Raw genomic sequence first — 13426 nt, forward strand, 5'->3', positions numbered from 1 at the left:
ATTAACTGTGCCTACAGGGTTATTACCCATTGGGGGTGGGGAGGGGTAATTCTATATAGATCACCTAAAGCTGGGCACCAGGATAATGCATACTACATACGAATGCTATAATGGTAGTTGTGCGTGCAAAAGCTGTTATAGAATATTACCATGTCTGCATTTATGTGCCTAACTTTAGGTGCAAATACTTATTCTAGTTCAGTGGCTGGTGTAAATGCTCACTCCTAATTGTAGGAAGTTAGGTGCATAAATGCTTATATTCTATAACACACACACATAACTGCCTTACCCTTACCCACCCATGCCCCTCCCGGGTCAATGCTCCTCTTGAATTTGCACACTCTGGAATTTGAGCATGCAAGTTATAAGAACATAAGCATTGCCATACTGGGAGAGACCGAAGGTCTATCAAGCCCAGTAACCTGTTTTCAACAGTGGCCAATCCGGGTCACAAGTGCCTGACAGGATCCCAGAACAGTAAAACAGGCTTTATGCTGCTTATACTAGAAATAAGCAGTGGAGTTTCCCAAGTCCATCTTAATAATGGCATATGGACTTTTCTTGTAGGAAATTATCCAAGCCTTTTTAAAATCCTGCTAAGGTAATTGCTTTTACCACATTCTTAGCAAGGGCAGTTATGTGCCTAACTGCTGATTAGTACCAATTAGCACCGATTGTAGTCTATTATTGCTCATTTACACCAATTAGTAGTTCATTATTACATTGTTATGCATGCCACTGATCTGTCTCTATAACCTGTGTGTGCAAATTTGCGCATCAGTCACAAGTGTGGGCACACAACTTTCTAGAATTAGGGGTTAGGAGCTAACAGAACTGCAAGTCTAAAGAAGTAGAAAATAGGGCCATAAGTGTGAAAAGATAATGGTAAAGAACAAAACCAGTGAAGGACAGATGACCAGTGGAGAGAGACTGTAACAGAGACTGGGGGCTCCTTTTACAAAGTAGCGATAAGCACAACGCTGGCTTACCACGTACTATACAGGAAGTACCGCTGGGTTACCACAGCAGCCGGCGGTACTTCCCACCCCTAGCGCGCCATCATTTCCGGCGCTACAAAAATGTATTTAATTTTGTAACACCAGAGTGTACCTGGCAGTAATCACTGCCTGGTTACCGCCACCTCAATGGGTGCCACAGCTTGGTAAAAGGGGCCCTGAAAGAGCAGAGAAAGGCAGGGATGAGGATTCAAGGAGGAGGAAGAGGAGAAGCAGGGAGGAGGAAGAAAGGAGTGTGAGGGTGAAAGAAAGCATTTGATTATTGGGTGTATTTGTTTCAGAGCCTCAGACCGCCAGCCTGGAGGAACTACAGCAGCAGAAAGGGTATGTCAAGATGCAGAGGAAGCAGGGAAAGGAGCTGAAGGAGATGGAGCGGAAAAGCGGCAAGCGCAAAGAGGAGCTTCTGCAGAGATATGATGTGATCTTCACTGAGCTCCACAGCCAGGGAGGCAGGAAGAGAAGCATTACCTGGAAAAATCAGAAGAAGAAAAGGTACAGTGAGGTCCCTCTCGGTAAAGACTGTCCCATCTGTTTCCCTTCCCCTAAGGGAGAAGCCTGGGAATGTCCAGTATGCGCACACATAAGAAACTGCTGTACAGTGACAGACTGAGGGAGGGTGAGCAGCAGATGTGAAGTCAGGGAGGATTTAGTCCTAGAGGGGGGCCCATGCACAGTCAGATTAAGGGTAAGAGTAAAGAGAATGGGAATGGGTGTGGTCCAAGACACCCTTAATTCATGCTTCTTTTTGAGGATTGTATTTAGGATTTCTTCCTCCACTATTTTACATAAGAACATAAGAGTAGCCATACTGGGAAGCCAGTGGTCCATCTAGCCCAGTAACCTGTTTACCAAACAGTGGCCAGGCCAAGTCACAAGTACCTGGCAGAAACCTAATTAGCAGCAACATTCCATGCTACAAGTCCCGGGGCAAGCAGTTGCTTCCCCATGTCTGTCTCAATAGCAGACTATGGACTTTTCCTCCAGGAATTTGTCCAAACTTTTTATTAAACCCGGGTACGCTAACCGCTGTTACCACATCCTCCGGCAAAGAGCTCCAGAGCTTAACTATTCATTGAGAGAACAAGTATTTCCATGTAACTTCCTCGAGTGTCCCCTAATCTTTGTATTTTTGGAATGAGTAAAAAAATTGATCTACTCGTTCTACACCACTCAGGATTTTGGTTAGTTTTTAGTATTCTGAATTTGGTGGGAGGGGTGGAAATATATGGGCTTGATTATTCTTGGCCTGTCCAGTAATTGAGTTTCCACCAAAATTCTGTATATTGTGAATTAACATCAGAACATTTTCTGGCAAACCTATTGAAGTTATTGGTAACAGACCATTTCATAATCACAGGTAGGTTTTTAAATCAAAGGTATGTTCTAGTGACTGTGAATTTAGTTAATCAGCTGTCTTTCCCACCTATCCCTGCCATTTATTTAAATGCACGGTCAGTGGAAAACAAGCACATTATCATTAAGGAGCTTGATGAGGAGACACAGGTTGGTTTTGCCTTCATTAGAGAGACCTGGCTCAGTTTGTGCCCATCTGGATATAACATTTTGAGCTGTCCCAGATTAGATTTAAAAAGGTGGTGATTTGGCAATAATTTATAAAACATTTTTATAAGTTGGAATTGATTGCTTCTCTTAGTATTCCTGGCCTTGAGATCTGTTCCTGCAGGCTTTATGATTCTTCATTGCATGGATCAGTGGGCTTTGTGCTGGTTTATTGCCCTCCAGGCCCTGGGAATACTGTTAAACAAGCATTCATTGATTTTATTTCTCAACAACTTTTACATGTTGATTCTATGCTATTATTAGATGATGTTAATCTTCACCTTGAAAAAGCTGAAGATCGAGATGTCAAGGATTTCTTTTCTATTTTAGATACTCAGACTCTAGTAATTATTGACCCACAGGCCAAGCACAAAAAGGGTCATATTTTAGATTGGATTTCTGCTTTTACTGGATGAATTTCCATTTAGGGGGGCTTTTACAAAGTGGCGGTAAACCCAACGCGGGCTTACCGCACGAAAAAACAGAATTACCGCTTACCGCACGAAAAAACAGAATTACCGGTCGGAGGAAGTGACGTCATCGAGCTGTATGGACGCTTAAGAGTACAGCTCCTGCTTCCCACGGCGAAAACGAGCAATCCACACGCGGAAAAAACGTCTGGAGAGCCGAAATACAGGCTAGCTTGAGCCCAGATAAAGAATTGCAGCAGCGTATGAGCTCCGCTCAAGAGATACAAGACCTCTTGCGGTTCGCTTACATCGGAGGTGTGGTGGAGCCCAAAAACAAGATGGCGGAGGCTCGGAAGACAAAAGAGCCCACGAGCGGAGAAAGCCCCAGATCACCAGAAAATCAGCTGGAACAGCTGAAAGACATGGAAATGGAGGGAGAGGAAGTCCCAAACTTACAATCATGGCTGCAAAATATCAGCGCCGACCTAAAAGCCCTGCGAGCAGAGGTGGCAACGCTCGGGGCCGATTTAAGAGGGGAAATCCGGGAGCTGGGCACGCGCCTAGAGGATACAGAGGCGCAAGTGGAAGCTCACAGCGAAACGTTGGGCGCAATGGACCATCAGATGACAGAAATGCAGGGTGAGCATCAACAATTGCTGGAAAAAATTGAAGACTTGGAAAATAGGGGGCGTCGTAACAATTTAAGATTTCGGGGCCTCCCTGAGACGCCAGCATACCAGGATTGTGAACAAGTGGTTCAAAGACTGGTCAGTGACCTAATTACAGCGCATGGGGACACGGTGGAACCAGAAACAGTACAACTGGAGAGGGCACACAGAGCGCTGGGACCAGCGCGCAATAATCAATCTAAAGATATCATTGCCTGCTTCCCCAGTTATAAATTGAAAGAAAAGGTGCTAAAAATAGCACGACAGGCCCCGGAATACAAATGGGATTCATATGCAATCAAAATCTACCAAGATCTAGCAGCAGCGACCCTGAGGAGAAGAGGCAAATTAAAACCTTTCACAAGATATTTAAGAGAGCTTAAGATTCAGTATAGATGGAAACATCCCTTTGCTCTGGTCTTCTATAAAGATGGAAAGTTACATCAGATTAAAACAATACATGAGGCACGTACAATCTGCCCAGAAGCTGCAGGCCAGGAAGAAAGGCCAGCAACAGTTCCTGGGAAACAGCTCAGTCGGAGCTCTGCCCCGCCAAAGTAGCAGCGGGTAGGGAAAGGCCCTAGGAGACTACAGCGCCAGCAATCAGCGACACGGATCACCTGATACAGTGGAGACTTAAAAACTGGAACAAGTTTTGATGTAAATGTTACTGTTGTTGATGAAAGAGCTGCACAAGTTGAGCAACTCTCCAGACCTGGTTGAAAGGTAGTTTCGTTAATGTTGTATATCGGAGGTACGTAGGAAGCTGTAATATGGCTCACTCCTCCCACTCTAGACACACACTGGGATATACAGAGGTGTCAACATTATTTAGGGGTACAAAGGAGGGGGGAGGGGACATATATGGGGGGATGGGGAAGAGTGGGAAAAGCAGATGTATGACATATGATGTGGTTCATAAGAGTGGACTAGTCCAAGCGCATGCGGTGATAGGAGAAGATCAACATGCACACTAAGGTATAATGGGGGACATTAAATGTATGTCACTCAATGTAAGAGGGTTAAACATACCTAGAAAATGGCAGCTGCTATTCCGGGAACTTCAGCGGCTTCAAATAGATATAGGGTTGGTACAGGAGACACATCTTAAACCTCGATATGAACATTTATGCAAGCATAAGCTTTATCCTTCCATTTATTTTGCTTCTAATATGGATGGTACGAAAAGCAAGGGAGTGCTTATAGCGCTCAGTGGCAAGAAGCCCTGGGAAATAAGAAAGGTGCACAAAGACAGGGGGGGGGGAGGTACCTGCTGATCGTCCTTGCCCTGGCTGGTCGAGTATACACAGTGGTAAACATTTATGGGCCTAACATACCACAAGGAGATTTTTTTGCAGAAGTAGATCAGGTACTGACCAGAAATATCGAGGGGTCCTTACTAGTAGGAGGGGACTTTAATTTGACAATCAATCCATCCCTAGATAACTCATCATCCACAAAAAATTATGCCAAGCAAGATAGGAAAAAATTTCAGGACTTTATAACACACTGGCAGCTATTAGATTATTGGAGAAGGGACAACCCCGGACAGCGGGCATATACATACTTCTCAGCGGTGCATCAAACCTCATCACGAATAGATATGTGGCTAGGGGATACCTCCCTCGTGGGTGTAGTTGGAGATCACCAGATCCTCCCCAGTACTTGGTCCGACCACTCACCGGTGACTTTACAGCTTAAAGGGCAGGGATCTTACCAAAAAAACCGAACTTGGCGCCTAGATGATGCATTGTTGACTGATCCAGCTAACATCTCCCAGGTAGAACAATATATTAAAGATTATATTCAGCTTAATAACGGGGAGGTATCGCCGACCACTGTTTGGGAAGGGCTCAAGGCTGTCACTCGGGGTCATTTGATAGCATTGCGGTCACGGGTGTGGAAGGCACGGTGTGCTAGAGAAAATGAATTGCGCCAACAGTTGGCTACAGCCGAGGCACAGTTACATCAGGAGACTGATCAGAACTTTTCTAGCCGCAGGGAACGGGTGCTTGAACTTCGCAATCAATTGCATGACCTTGAATTAGCAGACCTGGTGGAAAAATTACAGCGAGTAAGACAGACACACTTTGAATTTGGCAATAAGCCCAGCAGGCTTTTGGCCCATAAATTAGCACAACAAACTAGCAGAAACTTGATAGGGGGCTTACGAGATGAGGGGGGTAATGTCCATTCAGATATTGACTTCTTAGAATCGGCATTCAGGGGATATTATAAGACTCTTTATAGCCCAGAAGATGAAGGTGGACAGGAAGAAATTACAAATTACCTCGAGGATGTTGATCTACCGACACTCCCCGAGGTTTCGGCCCACATGTTGGGAGGCCCCATAACTTTGGAAGAGGTGGAACAGACAATCCGTGATCTGTCCCTCAACAAGGCACCGGGTCCCGATGGATTCACTAATAAATTCTACAAACTGTTCGGGAAATTGCTAGCCCCCATATTACTTAAAGTTTTTAACTCGCTAGATGAATCAATGGGTTTACCACCTACCTGGAACTTGGCCACAATCACAGTTCTGCCAAAACCAGGAAAAGATCCCCAACTATGTAGTTCATATAGACCGATCTCTCTGCTCGGAGTGGACTATAAAATATTCTCTAAGATTATGGCCACCAGACTGCAGAAATATCTCCCTTTACTTATACATGAAGATCAGGCAGGGTTTGTGCAACATCGCCATACATTTGATAACATACGGCGAACCTTGCAAATATTGCAGGGGGCACAAATCACCAAAACACCCCTATGTATACTGTCGCTTGACGCGGAGAAGGCCTTTGATCGGGTCAGCTGGCCATTCCTCTTCGCGGTCCTGAAGAAAGTGGGCATAGGGGGGAAATTCGCAGAATGGCTACACCTTATATATAAGACCCCAGAGGCAACTGTTTGCATTAATGGGACTTTAACTCAACCTTTCCATCTTCATAGAGGCACTAGGCAGGGTTGTGCGCTATCCCCATTGTTGTTTGCCCTGGTGATGGAGCCTTTGGCGACTAAAATCAGAGCCAACCCAGACATCAAGGGCCTGAAGGGGGGGGGGGGGGGGGGATTTGAAACTAAGATCTTATTATTTGCAGATGACATCTTGCTTACCATAAAAAATCCAGTAACAGCTTTCCCGGTCATAGGGGATGAAATAAAAACATATGGGGCTGTCTCCGGATTTAAAATCAATTTTGAGAAGTCAGAAGCTCTTGATGTGAACTTAAATAGTACCAGCCTAAAATTGTTGAAAGAGGAGTTTCCATATAGATGGGCTAGCAAGTACATTAGGTATCTAGGGGTTAACATACCACGCCGCCTGGAAGATATCTTTAATAATAACTTCCCTAATAAAGTGCAGGACTTGTTCCAGGAGCTAGAGCATTGGGAAGGCTTGAATTTATCCTGGATAGGTAGGATTAATGCTATAAAAATGGTAGTTCTTCCGAAGCTTCTGTACCTATTTATGGCCCTCCCAATATCTATTCCGGATTCCTTCTTCAGGGGTCTACAGGGTAGAGTATTCTCCTTTATTTGGAGGAAGAGACTGCCACGGGTACGGCGGGAGACAATGTATCAGTTTAGAGACAGAGGGGGCATGGGGTGCCCTTCTTCCGCAACTATTACTATGCAGCTCACCTGCGCATTTTGGCAATTTGGCTGCAGGATACAGGGAAAATCTGAACCTGTATAGAGCAGAGTTGGCTAGATCCATACCCACTCCGTGCAATACCCTGGCTACCGATACATAGGCTTAAAGAAATAACTAAGAGGAGTCCCTCAATTATCCAGTGGCCACTCACTAGTTGGTGTAAGATTGGGGAGCAATTTTTCCCGGAGCGAATATACTTTAAGCATACATACTTAAGGTTTGCTCCACACTTTGGCCTGGGTAGATTAGATACAGCATACAGGGAATGGGAGAACATGGGCCTCTGTGAGTTGGGACAAATGCATGAACAAGGCCAGACACCATCATTCCAAACACTTTACCAGGAACATGAACTCTCCCCGCTGCAGGCATTCCAATACTGCCAGGCAAAAGATTTTATTTGCCGTAGAGCGGCGGAGGAACTCAGTCTGGAAGAAACACAATTGGAAAAAGGATTGACAGGAGGAGGAGGGAGAGGGGGTGTTTCCAGGCTCTATAAAGCGCTGCTAGCCCGTACCTATCCGGTAGAGTACTATACACATAGATGGGAAACTGCACTTGGGGCCTCATATGGCCAAACGCAATGGGCATTGGCCTTCCGCTCATTGCTTAGAGTCTCAGTATCCAGCGCTATGGTAGAAAACAGGCACAAAATTTTGTATAGCTGGTACTACACTCCCAGCCGCCTGGTTAAAATGTATAACTCGGGCTCGGCCCTATGTTGGAGGGACTGCGGGATGGAGGGGGATATGTATCATATTTGGTGGTCCTGTACTCATGCAGCTCGATACTGGAAGAGTGTATTGGACTTTGTAAAATCAGTGACAGCCACTCAATATCAGATGAAAATGGACTACTGTCTTCTACATTTTAGACTGCCAGCAGTCAAAAAGCATGTGCACCAGTTTGCCACACAGGTGTTTGTAGCGGGCAAGCTGGTGTTGGCGGCAGCCTGGAAGAAACCTCAGCTACCAGGCCTGCCAGCTGTGCTGGAAAAATTGAATTACATCCAGTTGATGTCTAAACTCATAGCAATGCGCAAAGGACAATTGGCTCACCACCTGAAGATATGGGACATTTATAACACTTGGCTATCTACAAATGTGAGCATATAGAACCAACTGCACAGACACTCTAAGGGGTGGGGGGGAGTAGGGAGGGAGGGTGGATAGGGTTTATATCTTGCTTAGCAATTGTTGATTATAGTTACAACGAAGTAGTTGAATAAGAACACCAAAGTTGTATTAATCAACTGTGAAATTTGACCTGTTGCTATTGGCTTTAATTGTATAAAACTGTATAAATAAAAAATTGGAAAAAAAAAAACAGAATTACCGCTGGCCTAAAGTGGCCACCAGCAGTAGTTCCGGCTGGAGCGTGTGCCATTTTTGGTGCTTTTGAAAAAGAAATTATCTAGCGCTACCCTAACCCGGCAGTAATTGGGCACCACTGTGCACTGCCCAGTTTCTGCTGGGTTACTGCGAGAACCCTTACCGCCACCTCAGTGAGTGATGATGGTGAGTGCTCCCCACCGCATGGCCATGTGGTAAGGGTTATCTTACCACATGGCATTTTGGGGGAGGGGCTTTTTACCCACTGCAGTAAAAAGGGCCCTGGCAAGTGGGAAAAACAGCCCCTGCCGCTACCACAGGGTCCATTTTCCCACAGCTTAGTAAACGGACTCCTCTCTGATTAAGGATGTTGTTTGGAATTCAGTTCCCTGTTCTGACCACTTTTTGGCTGAAGTTACACTTTCTTTCATTATGTCGATTCCTTCATTAGTGGCTAATTCTGTCATGAGCAGACCGAGAATAAATCCATCTGAATTTTGGACAAAGGTCCCTTCTCAATTGTATATATCTACTGTCTCAGATCATTTTAAATACTTGGCATAATGTTCTTTCTTCCACTACTGATGCCATTTCACCTGTAATTACCAAACTGAAATCAGTTAGACATCAAGTCTCATGGTATACTAAAGAGATTTCTGAGTTTAAAAAATATGTCAAGGCTTATAACACTGATGGAGAAAGACTAAAGATACCCCCCCCCCCCCCCCCCAATATTCAGCCAGTGGCGGTCAGCATTTTTTAAACACTAATCATCACCGGCTAAATTATCCCCCAATATTCAGTGCTAGGCTGTGAACGGGCACTGGCACTGAATATCAGGAGGAATAATGTTGGGCGGGCAAGTTCTGGAGCTTTTGTGGGCCCGGCCAATTTTCAGCCAAGCCCGCATAAGAAAGTTATGTGGACCCTGGCTGAATATCAACCTTGCACCCGCATTTTTAAAAAAAGCGTTCTCCAGCCCCCTCTCCACTGGTCAACCGCAGCCCCATCTCACTTCCACCTCTCCAGGGACCTACCTGACCTCCCTGGTAGTCCAGTGGAACATCGGGGCCAGGAGTGACCCCCCCCCCCCCCCCGCTCCTGCCCCTAGTGGCAGTTTCTTGAAAATGGCTGCTGCAAGGCTTCCGGAGGGGTCACGGCAGCCATTTTCAAGAAGCTGCACCAAGGGGCAGGAGGGAGGGGGTTTCGCTCCTGCCCCTAACACCCCGCTAGACCACCAGGGAAGTCAGGTAGGCCCCAGGGGAGTCCTATCTAAAAATCGTCACCACAATTTAATTTTTGTGAACCACATAGACGAATACAGAAACGTTTCCTCAAATTTGCCAACAAAGAGAGTGGCAGCTGAAGGGGCTAATGACGCCCCCATAGCTACTCTCCTTGTCTGCAAAAAATAAGAGTCATTAAAAAGAAAATAATTCTTCTCAATCACTAAAGTTGCCAGCTTCATCAAAAATCTAGTCAATATACGTTGAGGACTAGATCTCTTTTCAAGAGTTTCTTGTATCACATCGAATAATTCATCCTGTGGAATTTGAGTATACAAGGACACAATGTTTCTATATTCGTCTATGTGGTTCACAAAAATTATATTGTGGTGATGATTTTTAGATGATATTTTTTTCATTTGGCAGGATACAGAGGACCAACTGAAAGACTTTCTAGCTTGGCTTAATTCTCTAACCAGTTGATTACAGCTGGTAGATCCCCGCCAGCTCAGGCATTTTATTTGTTGGAGGTCGCTGGTGCAGAGTTAGGGGTGAGCATTTTCGACTCCTGATTCAGACAATGTTGATGTCTTTGGTGAACTATTTCAATGTTTTGTATGTGGGAGTTGCCCATAAGATTAGAAATAGAATTCAACTTTGGCAGAACACTGCTGCGAGAATGATTTTTGGTTGTAAAAAATTTGACCATGTGACCCCGTTATTAAGGGATTTCCATTGGCTGCCAGTTGAAGCTCATACTGAATTTAAGGTAGCATGTTGGGTCTTTAAAATAATTAATGGTTGCTGCTCTCAAGTTCTAATCATTACTTTTCCTACTGTTTGTTCTGGCACTCGCTTTGGATCTTTATTAAGACTGGGTAGTCCTTCTGTATCTCAGGTTCATTATAAACGCATTCATGAAAGTTCGTTCAACCAGCTGTCTAGTAGGATTTGGAATTCTATTCCATTTCAAATATGGATACTTACTAATTATATGATGTTTAGGAAAGCGCTAAAAACTTTCCTATTTAGCAGATATATGGAAGATTATTAGTACATGCTTGTTATTATACTTGTTGTTTTTTTATTTTTGGTTTTGTTTTTTTGATGTAACCCGCCTTGATTCCAGGTTGATTTAGGTGGGATATAAATAACAGGAATAGAATAAAGCGATTCAGGGGAGCAGGGGCTGTTGTGGAGGTTTTGGACAAGACAGCATGGATCGGAAGAGGCTTTCGTGATATTTGGGAGGTAGGAAAGAGTGAGAGGAGTTTGGAATCTTGGGAGGACCCACATGAGACCCAGCAGCTAGCACAGGCCAAATTAGCTTCAGCATTGAATATCCGGGGCTAATTCTACCCATGGCTAACTGCCGTGGGCTGAATATTGACCAGAGGGTAGACATCTTTGCATTTTCAGAGGTATTAACTGTTCATAGGAGGGAAGAGGCTCAAAACCTGGTATAAAAAAGTAGGTTTTGGATATATTAGTGACTGGGACAATGTATGTAACAGCAAGAGGCTGTAATGACATACTTCTTCAACAAGGCCTACAAAGAGAACCAATAGCTCTACTAATCCACTTTACCAACCCATCAGCCATGAAAGTCCACCTTCTATACTTACCCGCCTAATCACTTCCTTCTTTCTTCCCTTACTCATTCTCTGCACATTACTAAATGTATCTGATATCCTGGAATGTTAATGTCATAACAAAGTTATTTAAGCCACATTGAGCCTGCAAATAGGTGGTAAAATGTGGGATACAAATGCAATAAATAAATAATGAGGGCCAGCATCTTGCTGTGGCAATGTAATTGCTGAATATTTTACCCATTTTTCCCCTTCTTGACTTTTCTCTCTCTCCCCCTCCCCCCACCACCCTATTGTGAACTGAAGTTTTTGGGTAGGTGTTGAGATTTCTGTTTTTGATTTTTCCTTGTTGAGTGTATATTTTCATGGCATTTACTGGTACATGAATAACAGAGATTAAAAAAAAAAAGAAAACAAAATGAAAATATACAATGTGTTTTGCACACACCTGACATCTTCAGCTTGAGGTGGCCCTGTTTCTGTTTCTGCTGTAGGAGTTTAACAGGAGAGGAGAGCGGTGTATGGGGAGACACAGGAGAGATGCTGGAGATAGCTGATCCCCGAGTCCTGGAGCTAAAGCAGAAGCTGGAGATTGATCTGCAGCAGCTGGGGGAGGAGCTGTATGAGGGAATTCAGAAAAAGAAGGAGCAACATTCTGCAGAGGTAAGGAGGATTGGAGAAATGTTCCCTGCCATTCTTCCTAAAGCCATTGGAGGACAGGATCTGAGGCAGTGCCATCTGCACACACTCTGCAAGTACTTCCCAGAAACAAGAGAGGGTAAAAAACCAGAGAGTCAAACATTTGCAAGTGTGTACATTTAGAAAAGTCCAGAGCTGCCGAGAGGGGTGGCAAAATTCCCCATGCCCGGCCTCCAAGGGGGGCCCAGTGCCGGGGTCTCTCTCTCCTGCTCCTGACGGGACCCGGGTGATCGCGTCCCGTCAGGAGCAGGAGAGAGAAAACTCCGGCACTGGGCCCCACTCCAGCACTGCTGTTCACTGCACCTCTACCAACTGCCGAGCAGGTTCTTTTCCCCTCAGGCACTTGCTGGGTTTTAAAAACCTAGCGTATGCATGAGAAAAAAAGCAGCCACAGGAGCAGGGCAGGCATGGAATTAAGAGCAACATTGGATTCTTCCGCTGGTGGGGCCTCAGGATCTCTGCCAGCCTCAAAGTACTTAAGTTCCCAGCAATCCTGGGGGGGGGGGGGGGGGGTGGCAGCCCTGCCCCGGGCCCTGCTCAGTTTCCCAGCAGCACTGGAAAAGGCAAGCACTGGGAAGGGCTATTAAAAAGATATGCTGAAAGAGGGAGTATTAAGGATTTGTCCAGGGACCTCGGAGTCCATAGTGCTCCCCCCCTTCAGTGACTGGGATTCACGCTTGCTCTTCTAACAAAAGACTCCTGACAACGATATATGTTCCATGTACCTGCTTATGCCTTAGTATGTGCTAACCCCCAGGTTCTGTATATCACGCATAGATTTCCACACGGAAATCTAAGTGTATTCCATAACAATGTGCACAACCTAATTAGTTAACAAGCCAATCAGTGCTGTTGGATGGTAACGAGCAATTATCAGCAGTAATTGGCATTAATTAGAACTTAGGTGCAGAATTTTCTAATTGCATTCTGTAATGTGGTGTGCGTAAATTCTAATGCACCTTGTCAAAAAGGTGGCGTGGTCATGGGCGTGGAATGGGTGGGCCATGGGTGTTCTCAAAAGTTATGCGCACGGTTATAGACTATACCTGCTCTGCACCTAACTTAGGCGCTGGTATTTACACCAGGTTGTACTTGGAGTAATTCCTCGTGACTAAATATAGTCACGCGGATCGGCGTTAACATATTCTATAAACCACGTGGAAATGTTATAGAATATGCTTGGGTGGAAATGTTTTCTGCACAGATTTTCCAGGTGCCATATATAGAATCTAGCCCTAAATGCCTGCAAAAGTACAGCTTTGT

General features: G+C 44.9%; 1 protein-coding gene across 1 annotated transcript in view; it reads left to right on the forward strand.

The window, feature by feature from the left end:
* The window catches only part of PLCB2 (phospholipase C beta 2), a 220748-nt gene that overhangs the window by 189412 nt on the left and 17910 nt on the right, over positions 1 to 13426 (forward strand). Inside the window, exons 26-27 of the mRNA XM_030215186.1 lie at positions 1298 to 1508; positions 11959 to 12127. Coding sequence (XP_030071046.1) covers positions 1298 to 1508; positions 11959 to 12127 — 380 coding nt within the window. The remainder of the gene's footprint in view (positions 1 to 1297; positions 1509 to 11958; positions 12128 to 13426) is intronic.

Source organism: Microcaecilia unicolor, chromosome 9, assembly GCF_901765095.1.
Source record: "Microcaecilia unicolor chromosome 9, aMicUni1.1, whole genome shotgun sequence".
Lineage (NCBI taxonomy): Eukaryota > Metazoa > Chordata > Amphibia > Gymnophiona > Siphonopidae > Microcaecilia > Microcaecilia unicolor.